This window comes from Leishmania panamensis (assembly GCF_000755165.1).
Source record: "Leishmania panamensis strain MHOM/PA/94/PSC-1 chromosome 28 sequence".
NCBI lineage: Eukaryota > Euglenozoa > Kinetoplastea > Trypanosomatida > Trypanosomatidae > Leishmania > Leishmania panamensis.
Window position 1 is genome coordinate 956719 of NC_025874.1, and position 21192 is coordinate 977910.

Consider the following 21192-nt stretch of genomic DNA (forward strand, 5'->3'; position numbering starts at 1 on the left):
TCACCCGCGCCGTGACGCTCGCCTCTTTGCTCTTCCCTCTCTGTGGCAAGGGACTTCGTGGTCTTGCTGTCCTGCACGGCCGATATGGCGGCTCCGCATGTTTTGTTCTCTCGTGTGATGCGATGGATTCGCTTTATTCCTGTTTACTGCACTCAGCGTTGTAGGGGTCATGCCGCTCTTCAAGGGCACTTGTGTGTTTGCCTCTGCCCGTGTCCCGGGTGCGCGTGTGTGGTGTGTTGTGTGACTTGTAGAAGAAGAGCAAAACAAGCGGCAAAACTGCGGTGTCGGGGTGTGACCCTGTGGAAAATCTGACGAACATATGGGAGACAAATATGCAGGGAACAACACACCGAGAGAGTCACACGCGAGCACTCCTGGAGCGCGTATGCACGAAGGAGGGGTGGGGGACCAACCACAGGTGTACCCCTCCCCCCCGTCGCGTCACGGCACGCACGTACACCCATGGACACGCATAGGTAGGGGGTGCAAGAATTTTTGTAATGAAGCAGATGCAGCACACACATACACACGCGCGCGGCCTTCTCTCCCTCACTTGCTCCACAGGACGTGAGCGTGCACATGCTGTCTGGCGGGGAAAGCTGGGCGAAGTGTAAAATGTATGCGTGGGCCTGACGGGAGAGGGGAGTCACGCATCCAGGCAGGGGTGGGGCGTTCTTTCCTCCGCTAGCTCATGCTCTGTGTGAGCAACTGTGTGCAGCGGCGCTGGGCAAGCGGTGCGTCCAAGTTGCGCACCACCCGCGTATGCGACGAGCCTACACAGGTGCAGCATGAGATCGCTCTGGCGCTGCGTTCGGGGTCAACGGAAACCAGCTCTGCCTTAACTATGAACGAACACCGGGTCGTCTGACGTGCCTCTTATTCGTTTGTGGAAGGTTTCTCCCCTTCTTTGGCCTCGCTCACAATTTCTCTGCCCTCCACCCCCCGTCCTTTGCCGCTGTTCATTCTCACCTGCCTGTTACCCCCCCTCCCCCTCACCGTTGTGCAACCCCGCCTTCACCAACACCACTGCCCCCCCTCTCAACTTCATGCAGTGGTACTGCTGCAGGTGTGTCGCGTCGCTTTGCCATTGTGTGGAAGCAGCGGATCGACGACACTTTTGGCTTCTCCCTCCGCCTCCTCACCCGGCGTGTGCGCTCCACCTTTGCGTTTGCTGTGCGAACCGAAGCACTCTGAAGAGGGAGGGGACGCATTATCTCTTGTTTCTCCTTTGCTGACGGTTTCTCGCGCCGCTTAAGCTATTTTGTGTCTGCGCCCTACTACCCCTGCATCATCGCCATGTCGTCCGACACTGCTGCGTCCTGTCTGCTGGACATCGTCGTCTTCGCCGGTGGCGACTCGCTGGATCTAATGCCACTGACTGCCGTGGAGCAGAAGACGATGTTGCGCATCTGCAACCGCCCCCTGATTTGGTACTCCATCACGCCGTGGATCGAGGCAGGCTTTCGCAGCTTCTTCTTGTGTGTCAACGAGGACTACGCAACGCTGCGAGCGTACCTCTCTCGCGCCTTTGACGGGGTTGACTTCCACTATATACTTGTCCCCTCCAACGTGGGCGATCACCCATCCACAACGTGCGACGCTGTCAAGGCGTACCTCAAGTACAAGGAGGCGCTGCGGCTTGGCGAGGAGGACACTCTCGCTCAGACCTCCGGTGGTGCTCTGAATTGCGAGGACACCGTGATAAACGTGGAGGGAAGCGGCTGTCACTTTCCTCAGGTGGCTTCACTGCATGAGACCCAGCTGTACCGCGGCGCCAGTGAAAGCCGAAACCACGGCGGCTGCGCCAACCCCATTAATCGAGACCCGCTGAAGCTTGAGCGCATGAACAGCGCCGGACTCCCCCGCGACGCTCTGCTACTGAGCTGCGATACCATCCTCGTCGACGTTGATGTGGCGAGCTTTGTAGAGCGGCACTATGCTTCTCTAGCGTCCGTGACAGCAATGCTGTATCGCCCTTTGTGCAAGCGCGGCGGCGGCGGCAGTGGTGGTGATCACAAGGTCCGCCACCGACATGGGAAAGACGGTGGTATCGCGTCAGTCAATGCCGCCGAGGCGTCGTACACCCACGGGCTGTCATGCGTTGCCTACGAGGAAGCAGATGCGCTTGCCTCCATGGCACTTGGTGCGACCTCTAACACACCGACCTTCTCATGTAGCCGTCGTTTACCGAGTGGAGCGCTATCGCAGCTGCAGCGCGCATCTGCCAGCCTGAGTACACATTCACCCTGCGAGGCACGCACTATGGCTGCCGATCTCGGTCACGTCCATCACCACCGCATGCACTACCTTAACCCACTGGAGGGCAAGCCGGAGGTGCGTATCACCATGGCGTTCGCAGCGCGCCGTCCCGACATGACGTTCGCCGCTGATGTCGTCGACGCGCACGCGTACCTGATGAACCGTTGGGTGCTCGAGTTCATTGCGGAGTCCGCAGGGGTTGCTGACATGACCGTGCGCAAAGACATTCTGCCCCTGTTGGCACGTAGCCAACACACCACCGTCAACACTTCTGAGAGGGCGTTTGCGACGCCGGCGGAGAAGCTGAAGGTGAACGTGCCGCATCACTGGCTCAGTGAGGGCGCGGGGATCTCTGCGCAGTCACTAAACGCCGCGTGTGGGCTTGCGCTTCCGGAGGTGGCGGACTCGCTGCGTGTGTTCTGCAGCATCTACGAGGAGGACCCCGACAAGGCGTGCCGTGTCTATCGAATGAACACCCGCGACAACTACCGCGCACTGAACGACGACATCATTTCTGCCAAGTGCTCTCAGCTTCACCTAGAGGAGCCACTGCTGAACGCCGGGGGTGCTGCGGGGTCTGGTGGTGCAGGCGGCGGCGGCACCGGTGTAGTGAATCGCTTCACGCTCCCATCCTTGCTTCCCCACGGCGGCGCGCACCCTGGTCACTACGGTGGTACTGGGGGCGCAGCCCATGGCGACAGCAGTAAACCGGCACCGTCCGCTGGCGCTATGGCCCTTGCCACGCTGCTTCCCGACAACCCCATCACACTGCGGGAGAGGGTTGACGACCAGCAGGTGTACATTGTCGGCAGCTTTATCGACTCCGTACCGCCACCCAACGTGTTTGTGACGCGCAGCGTGATTGGCGCGCACGTCACGCTGGAGCCCGGCGCTCGCATCACGGACAGCATCCTCATGGGCAATGTTGAGGTGGGCGCGAAGGCGGTCGTGCTAAACAGTGTCATCGGCACCGGCGCCGTAGTGAATGCCGGATGTCGTGTTGTCGGTACCACTGTTGGACCCCGCTGCGTCGTCGAGGAGAACGCGAGTGACACGATCATTGAGTGACACTTCACTGGCTTGACTCGGTGTCACCGTGTGTGCGTGTGTGTGTACATGCGCGCGTAGTTGTGAGCGAGAGCACGCGCCTGTGTGTCCTCAGCAAAGTGACGCGGCGGGTAATGCAGGTGCAGGCAGATGCGGACAGAGGGCGGCGTCGTTCGTCTTCGTATTTTACTCTTCGCTGTTCGTGTCCCCCTCCCTCCCTCTCTCTCTCTTTGTTTGCGGCCTAAGTCGCTGGTGGTTATCAAATGTTCTTAATCGTGTTCGTTTTCCCTGTTGTCGATGGTATTACGCAAGCGCGTGTGGATGGGGAGAGACGGCCGGTTTGCCAAGCGCGCCACACGAGCGAATAGTCGCTGTGCGTGTAACTGTGTATGTAGTTCGCTTGGCGATTTCCACCCACTCCTCTTTCACCCACTCACCTGTGCTCTCTCTTTCTCTCTCCACTTGTCCCCTCTCTCCCTCGAGTGTTTGCGTGCACGAGAGGGTGTGTGCGTGTGTGTGTGTACAGCAGCGGCAGCAGCCAGAGGTGCAGTAGCGCATCAGCACCCGTGCTCTCTCAACGTCGCGCTTCCCCACCCCATTTACCCTCTTCGTCTTGTTCATTGGGCGCCCAGGCGGCGATCCGCTTCAGCTCATCTCCGCGAAGTGACGGTGCGACCCGTGAGCGTCGCCCTCGTGTCATTTCTTGAGAAAGAGGAGTCACAAAGTCGCTCTTTTTTTTTCTTCTGTCGGCGCACGGGTGCGCGTGTGTGGTGGTATAGCGGTGGTTGCCGACGAGAAACCGCCTCTTGCGCCACTGCACCTGTCTGTGGGTGTTATACTGTCGCCCTCGGCTCCCTCCTCATCACGAGACGCAGCCCATCGGCTAAACACACACACACACATATATATATATAGACAGGCACGCACGCAGAGAAGAGAAACATGGAGTCCGGCGCTTCCCACGAAATTTTCTTGACAAGAACAGCACTGCCCATACAACCACGCTCACTCTGCTTTGTCGTGCTTCACCACGGCTATTATGCCAATTCCAGTGACTTCCGATACTTGCTCACGGCGAGTAAGCAGGTGTTGAAGTCCCTCAAGAGAAGCAATACGGATGCGAAGGACGAGGGGCTGCCTTCACCAAAGCCGTGCTATATACTCATCTCTTGTCATGACAACGACGGCCATAGGATGAATGCCGGCGTGTTGGCCTGTGCACATCGCGTCGTCAATCATGTCTGTGCCGTTGTCTCTGCAGTGGTGACCAGGGAGCTCAGTATCGATGATATGCAGTGCTCTGCTGCAGCTAAGGAGACCGCTCTCGCTGCGAACGATGCGCCAACGGCAGCGAGGCGTGAGCTGCATTTCAGCGCTGTGGGCCACTCGATGGGCGGCCTCATTCTGCGCGCCGCACTGCCCTTTCTGATAGACAGGATTGAAGGGACCTACGGGGAGCAGTCGCTGGGGTTCGCGGTGCACTGGGATGTCTTCTGCACCTTAGCGACACCGCACCTTGGCGTGAAAAACATGATGTCCAATACCAAAATGTTCCTGGGCCAGCACATCGGGTGTTACCTCTCGACAGCAATCGCCGATCTGTTCTGCAAGAGCAGCGTCGTGTCTGCGGACTTGGTTTCACGCGACAGCCTTGCGGCCTGGGCTCGCTTTAAGCGGCGAGTGCTGCTGAGCGTTGTAAACGACGAAACAGTACTGATGCACAGCAGCAGCTTCGTGATGCCCTTGCACATCTTGAAGCGTGTCGGTGCGCCGCTTCCTACGGCAGAAGCGGACCTCACCGACGCGTGCTCCAAGACCAACGCGGGGACTCACCATCGGCAGGCTGACTGCAGTGCTCTTCACCTTGCTCGCCTTGGCATCATGTGTGCGTCATCGCTTGAGGAGCTGCGCGGCAACGGTGTGCTTCTCACGGAGATCTCGCCTGACCTGTGGCCGCCCGGGGTTCTCCCGGAGGAGCGCGCACTGGCGGAGCACATCCTGCGGGATGTGGGGCCGCTGGAGCTGCATGTTGTCGACTTCCGCCCGCGGTTGGCGCGTCTTACATCGAGGGATGCCTCTCATGGGAGGCACGGCGGTGATGTCGCACTCAAGCCTGGCATCGTGGCGAGGGGTATGATGATGCTGGGGGTTAACCGCTTTAGTCACTCGGCCCTTCTGTGCAAGTGGCCTTTTTCATACCCCTCCCTCTTTGGGTTTGTTTTGGAGTATGTCGCCTCAGACTTGATTTTGACGCCGCTTAGCAGCGCTGTGCCTGCGCCGACACCGCAGGAGGCGCTCCAGCACAGGAGTGCGACTTCCAGCGGTAGCCCCACGGTAGCCGACAGTGGCGAGGGCATGGCGAGTGCCGCTGAGATCGCTTCGCCGGCTCTGTAATCCGTTGCCAAGTGAGAAGGCCGTCTTCTCAGCCTTATGCACCTCTCGCCTTCACGTGTTTCTCTCTGTGTATGCAACTCCTCGACGCTCCGTGGCGGGACGTCGATGATCCCTTTTCAAGGAAAGCGTGCAGGCGCGCGAGTGCCTTGCTCACTAGAGCGCCGCTTTTCATTGCTTACCATTTCTATCGCGAGTTTTCCTTGCCTGCACTGTCTAGCTCTCCAGCGGGGGAATCGCCTTTCTCCTTTTCATGCTCTGTTGCGGTCTGCTGCTGGTGTATACATCCAGCCAAACTTCGAGAACGAACAAGCCAATCAAACGAGCTCGACAATGAGGGCGTGAGCACGCACGTCTGCACAGGCCTCTGGGACGATGCGTCCTGTGCACTTACCGGGTACACCCCCACGCGCATCGACGCTAGCACGCTAGCCCCAGCCCCTCTCCTTGCCTCCGTAGGGAGCCGTCTCTCCCTCTCTCTTTGTGTAGGCACATTGTGTTCGCTGCTGCGTCGTATGTGCCGTCATCTAAGAATGACAGATGCTGCCTTGCGGGCGCTCTCTGTGTCTCGCATCAACTGGCCTGCATTCCTTTGCTGCTCTCTGGTGTACTTCCACCCGCTTCCCCTCCCGCTGCACTTACGTCTACTCACTCCGGTACCCCATTCTCCCCCCTTTCCACCCACTCAAGCTACCCCCCCCCCCCCCCCCCGCCATCTCACGCGCGGCGGACACGCTTGCCTTTCCTCTCCCGGAAAATGGGCCTTTCTTTTTTTCCCTTTCGACTTTACACTGCCGCTGCATCACCAAGGCGCCTCCTCCTCTTCCCCCAATGCAATTCCAGTCATACTCACACGGCTGCAGGCAGGCAAGTACTGCGTACCCATCCACTTCTGCAGAGCAATGAAGCGTGTTGCCGTGGATAAGGATGGTAGTCTCTCTGCACGTCGGTGTGCTTGTCGGACTAAACCGCTAGCTACAGTGCACATCGCTACGCAAGCGCCTTCAGCCCCCTCGTGCGCGCGCTCTCTTTCTGTGGATGTCTTCACGATTCTCTCCGCTTTGCTCTCTTAGGCTTCCTCCCATTTTTCCGTCTACCGTGGTTGCCTGAAATGCAGGCACCTTACGGCGCCGTATCGCTTGTTCTTTTCCTACTGCTCCTCCCCCTTTTCTCCTTCGCACGTGTGACTGGGTCGTCGCCTTGAGTCCTTGCGTGCTATGACTGTCCTCTGCCCCCTCTTGTTGTGTGCCCCGCCGCTGCGAAGGGTCCTATTCGTGCCTCTCTTGCCCTCGCCGCGTGATCACCAGTTCTCTCTCACCTTTTCAGCCTTCATTCCCCTTTTCCTGCTGCGAGACAGACTTCGATGAACTCTGCCGCGGTGAGGTGGACAAATGTGTCTTGGCACCCTCGTGGTCACACCAGAGCACGCGTTCGCCGCCACTGCTTTCGCTGATGCTCCTCTCAGCGCTTTTCGTCCTGCTGGCTCTCACTGAGGTCGCCAATGCGGCTATGGAGGTGCCGGGGGCCCGTGCTTCGCTAGGGCAGTGAACCTCCGCCACATCAATCGATTTCGGCACCACTGCCACGCCATGCGTGTTGAAAAACAGCGCGACAGTATGGATGCCGGCTCCACCGCTGTGGGTATGGATGCTCGTCGACTGTCAGAATCAACCGCACCCCGAGTTTCTCAGCAGCTGGCCCAATCAGTCATCATTGACGCTTTGGTCGAGTAGAAGCGCTGCCACTTCCTACGCTTCACGTAGCACCTCATCTGATCTCGTGTACCGCACCGTCTGGTCGACTGGTGCGTTGCACGTGAAGGCGGTGACTAGGGGGGGGGGGCAACGTCGGGGACGCCGAGCTCGAGGTGGTCAGCGCTATCGCGGCCGACCTGCTAGACATTGGTGAGCTTGACATTGTCGTGCAGGCCAGTAATGGATCCATCTGGGCGCTGAGTCACTCTTCCGTCACCCCCGCGTCGTCATCATCCTCGTCCACCTCGCCCTTTCGGTCCATTTCTATCATCAACGTTGGCGCAGCTGCTTTCCCTGTCGCCCCCTCCACCCAACCAAGACGGCGCCTGCTGTGTCGCTGGAGTTCAAGATGCCCAATGTTCCCCAACTTACTGTGGTGCCGGATGTTCTATGCACCCTGGCGAATCCGCATGTGGCACAGGCTGCGCTGGCCTTCGTGAATACGCAGGATCAGCTTGTCCTTCTTTTTCGCATCGTGGGTATGCCCATACCGTCAACACTGCAGTGGTCTCCAAGTTACGCGACGCGTGTGCTTGTGGACGAGCACAGCAGCACCACGCATCGGTCTGTATTGCCCTTCCCTATTCTGCTGGCGGACGTGAACGAAGACTGCGCAGCGGAGCTGCTGCTCGCGGTGCGCGACACGCAGAGGCAGCGGTGCGAAGTGCGCATGTTCAGTCAGAGCGGAATGACAGCACCGGCCGCAACGTCGCCTTCTTCAGTATTTGTCTCATCATTGCTGCTGCAGCAGCTAGCCGAGGATGCCGGAGAGCGCTACGGCGAGACCTTTACGTTTGCCGACATGAGTGGCGACGGCCTGCCGGAGCTGCTGCTCTCTGTTCAGCTTGCCAACAGTACCGCATGCTGCTCCGCAGCAGATACGACGGATGTCACGGAGACTTGCACTCCGTACCATGCTATCCGCGTCTTCTACCCAATCCGCGCTTTGGGTGTTGGTGGTGGACCGTCATGCGGGCCGCCTGAATCGAGCGACGAGCGACACCTCGCGTACACGGTCACCCAGAGGGAGCTGTTTGTGTTGAAAGGAGGAGTGGTGTGGAGTGGCACAGTGGAGTAAATGCAACCAGCCAACCGTAAGCGAGAGGCTTCCCCTGTACATGCCGAGTTACCCATCAGCACCGCTAGTGCTCCAACCAGGCAACTACAACTGCGATCGTAGATCTAGTCATCCCCAGCTCCTTCAGGTCTCTTGTGCTGACCTCGCGCACTGCCAGCGGCGCTCGGGCGATGGTGTGCACACCCCTTGACGCGAGTGTTGGAAGTTCAGCAGTGGAGCAGGCCATAACGACCGCCCAAAACCCACCAGCGCCTCTGCGGCCTCCCGAGAAGCCTACCGCGCAGCCACACCGTTGTTTGCCGCGCTGACCCAGCCTGGACGGCTGGAGGTGATTCTGACGCACCATAGGTGGTACTCGAGCGCCGACACGGCGAGAACAGCTGCGATGACGGCCGCTGATATTGACCACAGCGTGATGCAGGTCTACCAAAACGAGGCGGTGTCGAGTCGATCCTACTTTCCCTCGGCGTCGGCTATCGCGGCGGCTGCGCATGGTGCCGCATTCGTCGGAACAACGCATCACATGAGATGGCAAGACATTCACATGCATTCGCACTGGGCCCCTGTGGCACAGATCGACAGAACACAAAGCCCCGCGTTGCTCCCCTCGCAAATGCTGGTCGGTCTTGACGAGACCTTCTCCTACGTGCATGCGTACACCATCGGACTTCGGGTGACACGGTGCACCAGCTGCACGGTGAATGTAATGCAGGCAAACAGGTTGAGTGCGACGGAGCTTATGCAATCGATGCAGCGCAAGGAGTGACCGTCGTGCCTCGTCCCGAATGCGGCGATGTTAGCGCAGCTGACACCAATCCACAGGCCGCAGGAGTGGAGCTTGGCGATGTATTTTCCCACATCGACGTATCGTGTACTGTTGGTGATGGCATTGGCTGTTGCTCTGGTTGTGATTGGTCTACCAGTTGTGTGGCTGCGCTGTGAAGAGATACAGAGCGACTACAGAGAGTCGCGCACTCCGTTAGGACACTGTGAGAGACGCGGGTGGGGTGTGGTGGCGGCGAGGGTGTACAGACCGTATTAGGCAGGGCGCCAGTGCCTTGTTGCAGCGGGGCACTTTTCATTCCTCTTTCTCCTTCGCTGCGTGTGGCTGGCCCGTATATCGCTTTTCCCATCTCTCCTCTTTTCCCTTTACTTGGACACCGTCTGTGTGAACGTATTCGAGCCCTGCTGTATTGCCGCTATTTTTTCAGAGTACATGTCACCCCCTCCCCGCACACACGCACACACGCACGCAGGTACGCACGCACTTGCCAATCCTCAAGAGGTGCTTCTTTCTCCCTCGTGGTGTTGGTGTTACTTTTAGCACTTTTCAGTTGTCGCCGGCAAGCTGCTCCGCGGTTGACATCAGCTTTATCACCCCAGAGGCGCGAAGTAGTCACGGACGCTCCGCTTCCTGTTCTACTCAGTGCTCTCCCTTTCCTTTCCTGGTTGTGCCTGTTTTTCTTTGCACCTCAGGCGCTGTACGTGCCACGGCGGTATCCGCTCCGTCTCCCTCCTGCTGCTCGTCCTTCGGCTCCTCCTCCTCCTCCTCCTCCACGATTGTCTTCTCTGCCCGCTGTCCTCTGCCACCCTACTCCTTGGCACATTTTATTCATTCTCACCCACTCTCTCCCACGTACGTGCGCCCACACTCTACCTATCTTGCGCATCACCAGCCTACATCACTGATTAACCCAGTACACAGTATGGGCCATCTTGACCAGTGGCGTTCCCGCCAGAAGATCGGGATGGGCAAGGGCGCCCGCTGCTGCGTCATTTGCTCCAACCAGAAGGCTCTCATCCGCAAGTACGAGCTGAACGTGTGCCGTCAGTGCTTCCGTGAGAACGCTGAGCACATCGGCTTCACCAAGCTGCGCTAAGCGACAAACGGCGCCAATGGAGAGCAGTAAGACGTAAGTGAAGGTGAGGGAACGAGAGAGAGAGAGGGCTGATCGAGCGATGCACAGTGGAGCGAATAAACCGCGGGACGCAGAACATCTGCATCCTCCCATCAATCTTCCTTAGTTGGATGCTCTCACCCCCCTCCCCGCATTCCGCTCTTCCCCGTTCCTTCTGCGGTGAGTGCGCAAGTCCAGCGTTCACGTGAATGCGTGCGTGTTCACGTCTGCTTGGATGGCGCATTTGTGTGTGTCTGAAGCGCATGTGGCATATTGCTGACTTCTTCGCTACCCTTCTTTAGTCGTTTTCGTTTTTTCTTTGCGCGCCACTCTTTGCCGCCATGGGCTTGTTTCGCTTTTTCCTCCTCGCCTCTCCCCACTCGCATGCGTCCTCTCTCTCTCTCTCTGCTCTTCCCCCTTTCCCTCGCTCATCGTCTTGCGTGTCACTTGTTTGGCATAGAGACTCGAGTGCTGAGCCGAAGGAGGCGTCGAGAAGCGAAGGAAAGGGGAGGCGCGGAGACGTGCGTGCGCATGTGTGTGTGTGTGTGTGTGTGTGTGTGAGGTCGAGTTGGCTCAGTGAAAAGGACATCGTAGAGAGATTGATGGATGGGCTAGAAAGAGGAAGGCGAGGCAAGGCATTCGATGGAGGGACGGTGTCTTTTCGAAGTCCCCGCGAAGGCCGAGAGTACGCACACATTAGTGACGGCTCGACAGGTCTCAAAGGGAGGATGAGGGAGGATGAAAGAGGGGCAATCGCACGTGTCTCTGCATCTCCAGAGACGCACCCTCCGTGGGAGAGACAAGAGGAGTATCAGCGACGAGCTTTGTCGTCTGTTCTCCACTTGCTCGTCGTCACATTCTCTTTCTCTCTGTTTCTGAATACAGTGGAGCATTGCGCTGTGCACTACCAGCCACCTTCATCGCCAGCAGTGACTGGTGTTTTCGGCAAGGCGACGTATGTGTGTATGTGTATGCCTCTCTCTGTCGGCTTCCCTCTTCTCCTGTTGCTCTTGACGTTCTTTTTACGCGAGCCCACTTCATCTGACTACGCACATCTCCCCTTATCGGTCCCCCGCTTCTCCGTCTCACTTTGCGCTTGCCATCGGTGGCCCCATGTGTACGTGTGTGTGAGGCTGCGCATGGCGGCAACGACGGCAACCGAGCCCCCATTCTTCCACACCTAGCACGAACTGAGAGTGTCCACCGTCCGAGGGCATCACGGCTGCATTCCTTTCCCACCCTTACTCTCAGCCCATCAAGTCGACAGGGTAGCACTTCTTCACCTCCATCGAGCACAGAGCGGCACAAGGGACACACGCACGCACGCACAGGCGCACCACCTCCGCTGCCACCCCTCTCCTCTTATTGCTTTGCGAGTGACTTTCCTTTTCTAGCGCATCTTCCGTCCCCACAATCATCATCACCAGCACAAGGCGGCGCTGGCGACGTGCAAAGCACGGTGTGACGTAATTATCTCTCTCTGTCTCTCTGCCACTTGACTTCATAGTTGCCCACTGCGCACCACCCGCCTCTCCTCCTATGCCGTTCGTCGTTGTGCTCGATCCAGCTCGCCTAGCCTCCTCTTCCCCCCACCCCCTTCTCAAGGCATTTGACGGTTGTGTGTGTGGGTGTGTACTGTGCGTTCTCTGAGGGTCAAGAATGCACTTCTCCCGTGTTTCGGTGCCGGGCATCAAGCGTGTCATCACCATCTGTAGCGCCAAGGGCGGTGTAGGCAAGTCCACCACCTCCGTCAATGTTGCTCTTTCGCTGAAGAACATGGGGTACCGCGTCGGCCTCGTCGATGCAGACATCACAGGGCCGTCCATTCCTACGATGATGGGAGTGGAAGGCTCGCAGGTCGAGACGTACCGCGTTGCCGGCAGCGACCGTTTCGGCCCGCCCATGAACTTTGGTGTGAAGGTGATGAGCATGGGGCTCATCGTCCCCTACGACGAGGCCATCGCCGTGCGTGGGCCTATGGTGAACAAGTACATCCGCGCCCTGCTCTTCCAAACCGATTGGGACGAACTCGACTACCTCCTCATCGACATGCCGCCCGGCACCAATGACGTGCATCTCACAATCACGCAGGAGGTCACGCTCTCCGGCGCTGTTATTGTCTCGACGCCGCAGAAGGTAGCGCTCATCGACGTGCGGCGTGGCATTGACCTGTTCGCGGCTGTGAATGCGCCGGTGCTGGGGCTTGTGGAGAACATGAGCTACTTCCAGTGCGACGGCTGCGACACGCGACATTACCTCTTCGGCCACGGTGGCGTGGCACACGCGGCGGCGGAGTTGGGCGTGCCGTTTCTCGGAGAAATCCCGTTTGTGAGTCGCATTATGCAGGACACCGACGAGGGTATACCTCCGGCACTGCGCGGAGACGCGACGTTGGAGGCGGCGAAGCCGTACTACGAGCTTGCCGAGCGCATCCACGCCACCTTGGACGGGAGTGAAAGGGACACGGCTGGCGGTGGCAAAGGGAGGGTTGACCGACACGCTGCCCCCGCCCCCGAGCCGACCATCACATTTGAGTGAGAGGCGTGCAGGAGGACGACTCAGAAGCAAATCCGAAAACAATGTGACGCTGGCTTTGCAGAGAGTGACGCTCTCTCGATGAGCTGGCCGCCCTCCTTCTCCCCGCCTATCACCGTCACTGGGGTCCATCCTTGAGGGAATGAGGAGGGTGCCAGCCGGGAGGAAAGGGGATCATCACGGTGCTCTCGATCTTCTTCCCCCGCTTCGCGACGATGATGAAACTGCCGCGTCCCCTCTCTGGATGTCCTTCCCACTTTTCTTCCCCCCCCCCCCTCACTTGCTGCCCTGCTCCATTGTGTTTCCTCCGGCTCCTCTCTCTGTCTTCCTCTGCTTCCACTGCCCCCCCTCTCCTCTCCTCTCCTCTCCAGCCACACCCAGCCTGATAGTCATTCTCGTCATCGTCCATCATCCGCATTTGTGTTTGTGTGTCTCCTGCCCGGTTGCGTACAGCCGCCTCCCTTTAAAAAAAATCCCCTCCCTCACATCCTCCCCTCCGTGCGCTTCACCTTTCAGGAAGCGCACATCGAGCTTGCGCCACGTACTCTACTCAGAGAAGGAGAGCAGTGTCTATCCTCACAATGACCCATCACAGCCACTCTGCAAGGACGGCTTCGGTTGCCGTGGCGCTGACGATGATTGTCATGGCCGCGCTCTGCTGCACGTCGGCGGAGTGCATCTCCGCTACCCCCCACACACGTTTCGAAAGCGAGCGCCTACTCGTGAGGATTCTGGAGTCATCTGAGGCAGTGACGCCGATCCGGAGCGCACCGCCGGGCACTGCGGAGGTCACAGGTAGTCTGTTGCGCGTGATGGCAAACGCACTCCCAGCGCACGCATCGCCGAACCCGGAGCGCCGACCAGATGAGACTTCACAAGTGAGGTTCACGCTGGCGTTCGCGGCGGGACGAGTGCACGAAGCTGCAAACCAAGCTCGTGCCGTCTCACCCGGCGTCGTTGCTATGGGCGCTGTTGCGACCACTCCGGCTGGCAAGTCACCCACGTTGCAGGCATCATTGTCCGTGCAGCTTTCGCACCGCCCTCTCGCAAATGGGGAGGAAGTGCACTCGGTGGAGCAGCTCAGCAAGGCATCGCCGTTGTCGCCGAGTCACCAGCGCAAGCAGCTGGTGCCGTCCTCGTACAAGGCGGCCGGGCAACTTTCGGCGCAGCAGGGCAGTCTAAAGGGCACCGCAACTGAGGCAGTACTTGTGCCAAGGACGGTAAGCATCAATTCCTCTGAGGAAGTGCTAAGCTCAGAGGGTGACTACGGCGCCGTTCTCTCCAGTGGCGTAATTGCCTCCTTCACCGTCGCCCTCATCTTCGCTGGCTTGCTGCTGATTTTGGTGTTGGTGGAGGTTTGTGGAATGGTTATTGCGTCCGTGAAGCATCGCCGGATGCGCGCGACCCGAGAGGCGAAGGGTGCCGATGGACCGGCCGAGCTCAAGCGCGGTGACTTCCGCGATACCGCCGGCTGCGTGCCGGTGTAATCTCTGTACTCGTGCTTTGTATGTGTGTGGGGTGCACGACTTGGGGGCGGGGGGAGGGCTTGAAAGGGAGGGGGCGGCGGGGTGTTGATGTTCGCGTAGGAGTATGCATGTGCGCGCGCTGGAGCTGCCGGTGGTGGAGGCCAGAAAGGTGCAAGAATCATCGGTGATGCTGGGCCTGATAGTCGAGTCGAGGAGTGGCGAGGAGGATGCCAAAAGGCTATGCGAGATGCCAGGAAATGGCGCCCCCTCTGTCTAACCCCTTTCACTTCTGCGACCCGTCTTTTTCCCCTCATGTTCTTTCCATCGTTGCCTTCCTGGTTAGGTGCGCGTGTACGTGTGCATGCGTGTGTGTCCGTGCTCGCAGCAACTACATCCTCCCTCTATGCACCCTTTCTCCTCCTGGTACTCAGGGGATGGTATGTGGCGGGGATCAGTGCTCAGCACCAGATCATTTTCCATGAGGGGCCTGCCGTGATGAAGCCGCATCGAACTCTGACCCTCACCCGCGCACACGTTCACGACTCAGGCAGATGTGTCGGTATATGTGTGTGCAGATGTAGATGAGCAACGGACATGGCCTCGCGCTTGCTTGGCGACACGCAGACACGTGGGCGATGCGCGCAGAACGTCAGCCGATTGTGTTGTCCCGTTTCTTAGTACGGCTTCAGAGCGGCAGAGAAACCCCCCACCCCTCCCGAGAAGGACATTGGCTGCTTGCTTAGGCATGCGCGTGCTTATTATGTAGGTTCATTGATGTCTGTAGCACTTGTGTGTGGTGTGGGCGTGAAATGGCTGTACTCTCTTGTATAATCTGACCACCGCCACCGCCACCGCCGCCCCCCCCCTTCTTATTCCTCCCTCCCTCGCTCTACGTTCCCTGTTTCACTTCTCTCGTCTCTCTTCTTCTCGGCACCCCCCCTCCCCCTCTTGTTGCCCCTTAGTGTGTGTGGGTTGGTGTGACGTGTCTACCTCATCTTGTGCTGAGAGTTTTTCCTCCTCTCTCTTTCGCTGCTGCGTGGCGGCTAGGTGTAAATAGACGCGAAACAACGGAGCCGACAGTGATGGTGTGTGGGTGTGAGTGAGTGTGCCTTGTGAAGCGATGAGGCGCGGAGGGAAGGGCGCAGGGATGGGGGATGACGCGACATCGTTGTGGTGGTGGTGGTGGTGTGTGTGTGTGTGTTCTTCACGCTCGTCATTTCTCACTCCTTCGATCTTCCTCGTCTTCTGCAGCGCACCAGCTCTTCTGCTCTTCCCCCCCTCTCGCACTGGGCATCTCATCATCTGCGCACCTCTTGTCCCTCTCGTCCTTCTCGTCTCTCTCTCTCTTTGTTTCTCCGCGGTGTTTCACTCGCTGTGACGCTTCTCTGAGATGGGATGAATGTAAACACGTAGTAAAGATACCCGAAAGAAACGCACGAATCAAGCAGCAGCAGCACCAGCAGCAGCAGTCTCTTCCCAGGTGCTTGCAAACTCTCTGTCTCTCTGTGTGTGTGTGGGACAGTAGCGACATGTAGAGGAGAAGGGTACGCCGTGGCGCGAGCCTCCGCCACACACACACACACCCATGCACACTCTTCTTGAAGAAGAGGAGGCGACTTCACGGCGTACGTGATGACACTTGACAGAGTCTGTTGACTCACAAGCGTCAGTCGGCACAGAGAGAGACGGAGAAAGGATGGCTCGTGTGCCTCTGCACCAAGTCGACAGACGCAATGTAAGGGGTCATGAACAACTGCGCAAGACACTGCCAGACGGGGCGAGACGAGCGAGCGGGGCCGTCGCCCTCCTCCCACTCCCTCTTCTCCCGCTACTGTAGTCACCGCACCTCTGAGTGTGAGGGGCGTCCCTCTATGGGCACACCTCTCTCTTTCTCTCTCTTTCTGTCGCGCCTGTTTCCTTCGTTCTCTGGTTGTCTGCCCAACTGCGCGTCCAACTCCCCCCCTTCCCTTTCCCGCACTCTTCTGCTTCGTATGCACACGTGTAAGTAGGTGGCGCGCTTCTCATTTTCTGCTTGCATCTGCGCCTGCCATCACCGTACCCCCCCCTCCTCTTCTACTTGTGCTATGATTCTGTGGTTCCTTACTCCAGAGCAGACGCCTTTCATCCCCACCCTTCACACCAGCTCAAGCACGTATACGCACTCCAATGGATCTTGTACAGGAGCTCATTGTGGGCGTTGACCAGGCAGACGTGGAGGGCGGCCACAGACGCGCGCCGGCTTCCTTGTTATCTTCTTCGCCGGCGCTCGAGGCCTTCAGTGCGCCTACCCCTGCCGCTCCTTCCGCTGCTGCACCGCCGCGACGCACAAAGATGGTGTTCGTGTACAGCGACGAGGATGACGGGGACGGTGGTGATGGCTGTGAGGGCCACGGAGCGACGCGATCTGAGAGTGGAGTAGCGGAGGTGTTGTGTGATGACCACGCCATTGCCGTCTCGGCGGACGCGCTGGCGGAGTTGCAAGCAGAGGCGGTGACGATGACGTCAGTTGTGACGGCTCACCCGCAGACGTCCCTGCTAGACGGCCAAGGAGACGTTAACCGCATTTCCTTTGAAGAGGATGTGGTGAGTGGGCTGATTGGTGGTGCCTCTGCCCCTTTCGCCACCGCCGGAGGGATGCGAGTGAGAGAGGTAGCCGCGCCAGGGTTGTGGGAGGGCGCCGTGGCGCCAGCCATGTCTTCTGGTATTGACGGCAGCAGCCCAGACGAGGTGCCTCCTCTCCTGCGCCGGGGACTTCCTGCAGCCGCCTTTCTTCTCCAGTCCCGACGGAAGCGTTTTCGTGAAATGGCGGCGTCTGGCGGTGATGTGGCTCAGCCGTTGCCCAAGAGCGCTGTCGAGGCTACGGGTGCCGGCGAGTCTGCGACGGTGAGTGCTGCAGGGGCGGCCGAGTCGTCCCCACATGATTCATTTCCCTCAGAGCTGCACGTGGGCCACCCCCAAGGGGGGCAGCATGGTAGCGGGAGCTCTATTGGCGACGACAGTGACAGCGTCGAGGTCGAGGTGGAGGAGGAGATCGACGTGTGCCCGGTGTACGAGGATGACGGCATGACGGTGCGTGCTCTGCGAACACGTGGTGGGTACGAGCTTACCTTGGACGAGCGCGACTTGCTCGAAGACGTAGCAGGGGGAGATGAGAAGGATGCGGCAGCGGACGGCGCTGCGTCCTCACCCTGCTCGGCGCCCCCCTCCGCCGCTGCTACAGTCGAAGAGGACGAGGAGGCTGATGATGACAATCATGACGAGCACGATTATGGTGTGCCATTCGTCGCGAAGGTTGACCAGACAGCCAATTCGGCAGCTGCAGCAGAAAGCGAAGATGTGGCTGCAGACACAGACTTGCCGGTGGAGGCAGAGGCGGAGGAATGGAGTCACCTCGACTTCGACGACGAGGACGAGGATGAAGAGGAGGCGGCGCTGGACGAGGTAGTCCTTGTCGCGGTGGTGGAGCAGCTACTGCAGTGCTGCGAGGCTGACGACTTGGACCCACAGATGAGCGCCGAGGCGGCCCGCTTCATCTCTGCCGCCAAGCCGCTGCTTGAGCAGCTGACCAAGGAGGTGATCAGTCCAGCCGAGTTTGTTCAGCGCATGGATCGTGACCTGCGCCGCTTCCAGCGCATCTACAAGAGTGTCTACCGTCCCCGTGACTCGCCGGTTGTCATTGAAGGCGTCGTGACCGATTTGTGAGTAACTCTTGCACTCGCTTCCCAATCATTCCTCTGTTGTTTACCGAGTTGTTCTTTTCGCTGTGGGGTGCCTAGCGTTGTGTGAGTGTTCGCTCGCGCGTGCCTGTGTGCGTGTACGCGCGCCGGTGTGTCTTCTATTCCCCCAAGCTCTCGCTCTAACTGGTGATAGACGTAGCGCGTTTAACATAAATGGATTGACAGAAATATACAGCGTCTGCATCTCAAGTGTGCACGCCCTCACTCGTGCATGCTCGCTGACATGCACCATCGTCTTAAGTGAGAGGGGGGAGGCGACAGGAGCTAAGTTCCATTCATCTCCTCCCTTTTGCCTTTGCTTGCTTTTCGGGTTGCTTGAGTCTCCTCTTCGGATTCGATTTCTCAGAGGATGGAGAGCAGCGAAGGAAACGGAAAGGGAGGGGAAGAGAAAAGTGAGTGAAGAGGTAAACAACTAGGCAACACGTGTGCAGAGGACCATGTCTACGTGTGCGTGCTTTAGTCTCTCTTCAGCGTTCATTGGTAGCAGCAGCATCAGAGACGAGGGCACCTCCTCCTCACTCGCGGACTCTACTAGGCATCAATGCATAATTCCCCCCCTCCCCCCACTCCACACCCACAAACTCCATCACCACACGTCTCTCTTCCGCGCACGCTGGTACGCATACACACGAACGTGGCTGCTAAACTGTGGTGCAGTGAAATACGCCACAGAACGGACGAAGCCCAATAAAAAGAGGAGTAGAAAGGAGAACTCAGGACACCCCACCACCACCCCCCCTCTCCCCAATCAAACCCCAACTTCACATCAACCCGGTGCCCTCCCCTCCCTCCCTCCCCATCTCCGGTGTGAGTCTTCGTGTATACAGAGAGAATAGCACAATGAACCCGTCTGCCGCAGCATTCATACCACAGAAAAGCAATGCGAAGGGGGAGCCAACGCCGTCCTCGGTGGCTGCGGTCGCCAAGCCGCCGTCAGCGCAGCTGGTGACCAAGCTGAGCGCGGCCGCCCAGCCATTCGTTCCTGGTGGCCCAAAGCAGATGTCGGCGACACCGATGGTCGCCGACACCAAAGCGGTCACTGAGGACGGAAAGACGACTGCGCCACTGCCAACCGACTCGTTGCCCAACTCTGCCGCTGCTGCGGGTGCAGCGAAGAAGGAGGTGGACGAAAATGAGGACTCTCAGCTGGACTGGCTGCCGGAGGCACAGCCCGTGGACTGGTCGGGGAGCAAGCTGCCGAAGTTGTTTGGCTGCCACAACACGGCCGCCAAGGCGACTTCAAGCGCCATCCCACTGCACGCCTCGTGGGATCTCTACGCTGATGATCACCAAGGTAGCAGCAATACTGCGTCCCATAGCTCCCCCAGCAGCACCATGTCCTTCGAGCCTATCTTCGTCTCGAACGTCAGTGATGTGGAGAGCTTCTGGCGGCTATGGCGATACCTACCGACACCCTCGGCACTGCCGACTGTCTACACGTACTCGTGGTTCCGCAAATACATCAAGCCCGAGTGGGAGCACCCGCGCAATAAGAAGGGTGGCACCATCACTATTGTTGTCTTCGACCGCGACCGCTCCGGCTTGAGCGACAAGCAGGTTCTGGATGACGTCTTCATGGCTATGCTCGTCGGTGCCGTCGGCGAGAGCTTCCATGAGTGCAGCACGACGTTGAACGGTGTTATGCTGAAGGTGCGGTCCAACAAGCCCGTCACGCTACAGCTCTGGACGGCGCACTCGGAGGTGGGCAAGCTGAGGGCCTTCGCGAACAGCGTCCGTGATGCGCTCAGCAAAATTATGGGCGCGAAGATGCTGCAGAAGCTAGAGTACTATTCCCACCATCAAAAACACGCCGCGGAGAATAGCCTCGCCGCCCGCATGAAGGGCAAGACAAAGATTTCGCCTGATCACACGTTCTAGCCCAGGAAAGCGAGAGAGAGAGAGAGAGGTGGTGGAGAGAGGTGGTGATGAGGGGAGCAGAGGAGGGAGGGAGGGAGGGAGGGGAGGGGGGGGGGTGCGCGGGCGTGTCTGGTGGTCAAGTAAGAGCGTATCTCTCTGAGTGCGTCTCTGACACCTGGGAGGACTATGCGAGTCGCCCTTTCGGTGGAAGAGAAGCAAAAGACCGAGCTCGCCATGGCCCATTCCCTCTCCCCCCTCACACCCACCCACCCCCCATACACACACACACACACACGTATACAGCGATCATTGGGTTCGCTTTGGTTTCTTCCCCCTCTTCCCTTTCCCCTTATGTGTGTGTGTGTGTGCGTGTCTCTCCACTTCTTCTTTCTTGGCCAGTCTTCGTCATCGCGTGACGAGTGGTTGGGCGCATTTTTGCGCGCGCGCGTATTCCGTCTCTTTGCATGCCGCTGCTGCCGCTGCACCGTTGGGGTCAGAGACATCAGGACAGGTGGGGGGTCAAGGCCTCGAGGTGCGTGCCAACGCCCAAGCACATGCATGCGGGCCCCAGATGAGTAGCTGATCTGAAAAGCTGTGCGTAAAACATCAAAAATACCTCTAAAGCTGCGAACAGGAAAAATGTATGCTAAGGCATCCGCATACGCCACACACACACACACGCACACCACACAGGCACGCCCAACGCAGCGGAGGGATTAAAGACAGTAGAAGCGCATCGCATCGGCGTCATCCGCTCTCTCTTCCTCTCAATTATCTCAGCAGGTGATGACTGAATAGTGCCTGTGTGTGGTGTGACGGATGAAAAGTGGAACCATGCCGTGTGTGCTCTGTGCTTTGTAGGACTAGAAGAGCGTTGGAAGGGGCCCCAAGTCTAGACAAGCCCGCGCTGTTACCTAAGAAAGTTGTGAGAAAAGCGGCTAAAAGAAAATGAGGGAGGGGGGGGGTGGCGGGGTGGCGTGCATCTCTGTGAGTGCGCATGGTAAAAAAAAAACACCCCGCTAATCCTCCCCACCTCCACCACCTATTCCATTCCCTAACTGAAGCGCTGCGTATCCCCTGCATATGCATGCATGCGTTCCTCTCTCGTCTCCCTCCCAACTCGCTCTCCTCCTCGCGTGATTCAGTATTTGGCTCCTTCGACAAGCCACG

At 58.7% G+C, this 21192-nt stretch overlaps 7 protein-coding genes and 1 pseudogene across 7 annotated transcripts; all 8 read left to right on the forward strand.

Annotated features, from left to right (window-relative positions):
• Window positions 1-1296: 1296 nt before the first annotated feature.
• On the forward strand, window positions 1297-3327 carry LPMP_282580 (hypothetical protein; the record flags this gene model as incomplete). The annotated part of the gene is made up of 1 exon (XM_010702296.1): window positions 1297-3327. The coding sequence occupies one exon, from the start codon at window positions 1297-1299 to the stop codon at window positions 3325-3327; it is 2031 nt and encodes a 676-aa protein (XP_010700598.1).
• Window positions 3328-4500: 1173 nt separating this feature from the next.
• On the forward strand, window positions 4501-5700 carry LPMP_282590 (hypothetical protein; the record flags this gene model as incomplete). Its single annotated transcript, XM_010702297.1, has 1 exon — window positions 4501-5700. One exon carries the CDS (start codon window positions 4501-4503, stop codon window positions 5698-5700), a length of 1200 nt encoding a protein of 399 aa, XP_010700599.1.
• A 1449-nt stretch (window positions 5701-7149) lies between these two features.
• LPMP_282600 lies at window positions 7150-9159 on the forward strand (annotated as a pseudogene).
• Window positions 9160-10235: 1076 nt separating this feature from the next.
• Window positions 10236-10409, forward strand: LPMP_282610 (40S ribosomal protein S29, putative; the record flags this gene model as incomplete). Its single annotated transcript, XM_010702298.1, has 1 exon — window positions 10236-10409. One exon carries the CDS (start codon window positions 10236-10238, stop codon window positions 10407-10409), a length of 174 nt encoding a protein of 57 aa, XP_010700600.1.
• Window positions 10410-12086: 1677 nt separating this feature from the next.
• Window positions 12087-12965, forward strand: LPMP_282620 (MRP protein-like protein; the record flags this gene model as incomplete). The annotated part of the gene is made up of 1 exon (XM_010702299.1): window positions 12087-12965. The coding sequence occupies one exon, from the start codon at window positions 12087-12089 to the stop codon at window positions 12963-12965; it is 879 nt and encodes a 292-aa protein (XP_010700601.1).
• Window positions 12966-13543: 578 nt separating this feature from the next.
• On the forward strand, window positions 13544-14449 carry LPMP_282630 (hypothetical protein; the record flags this gene model as incomplete). The annotated part of the gene is made up of 1 exon (XM_010702300.1): window positions 13544-14449. The coding sequence occupies one exon, from the start codon at window positions 13544-13546 to the stop codon at window positions 14447-14449; it is 906 nt and encodes a 301-aa protein (XP_010700602.1).
• Window positions 14450-17230: 2781 nt separating this feature from the next.
• Window positions 17231-18130, forward strand: LPMP_282640 (hypothetical protein; the record flags this gene model as incomplete). The annotated part of the gene is made up of 1 exon (XM_010702301.1): window positions 17231-18130. One exon carries the CDS (start codon window positions 17231-17233, stop codon window positions 18128-18130), a length of 900 nt encoding a protein of 299 aa, XP_010700603.1.
• Window positions 18131-19005: 875 nt separating this feature from the next.
• LPMP_282650 (eukaryotic translation initiation factor 4e, putative) lies at window positions 19006-20043 on the forward strand (the record flags this gene model as incomplete). The annotated part of the gene is made up of 1 exon (XM_010702302.1): window positions 19006-20043. One exon carries the CDS (start codon window positions 19006-19008, stop codon window positions 20041-20043), a length of 1038 nt encoding a protein of 345 aa, XP_010700604.1.
• Between the last annotated feature and the right edge of the window lie 1149 nt (window positions 20044-21192).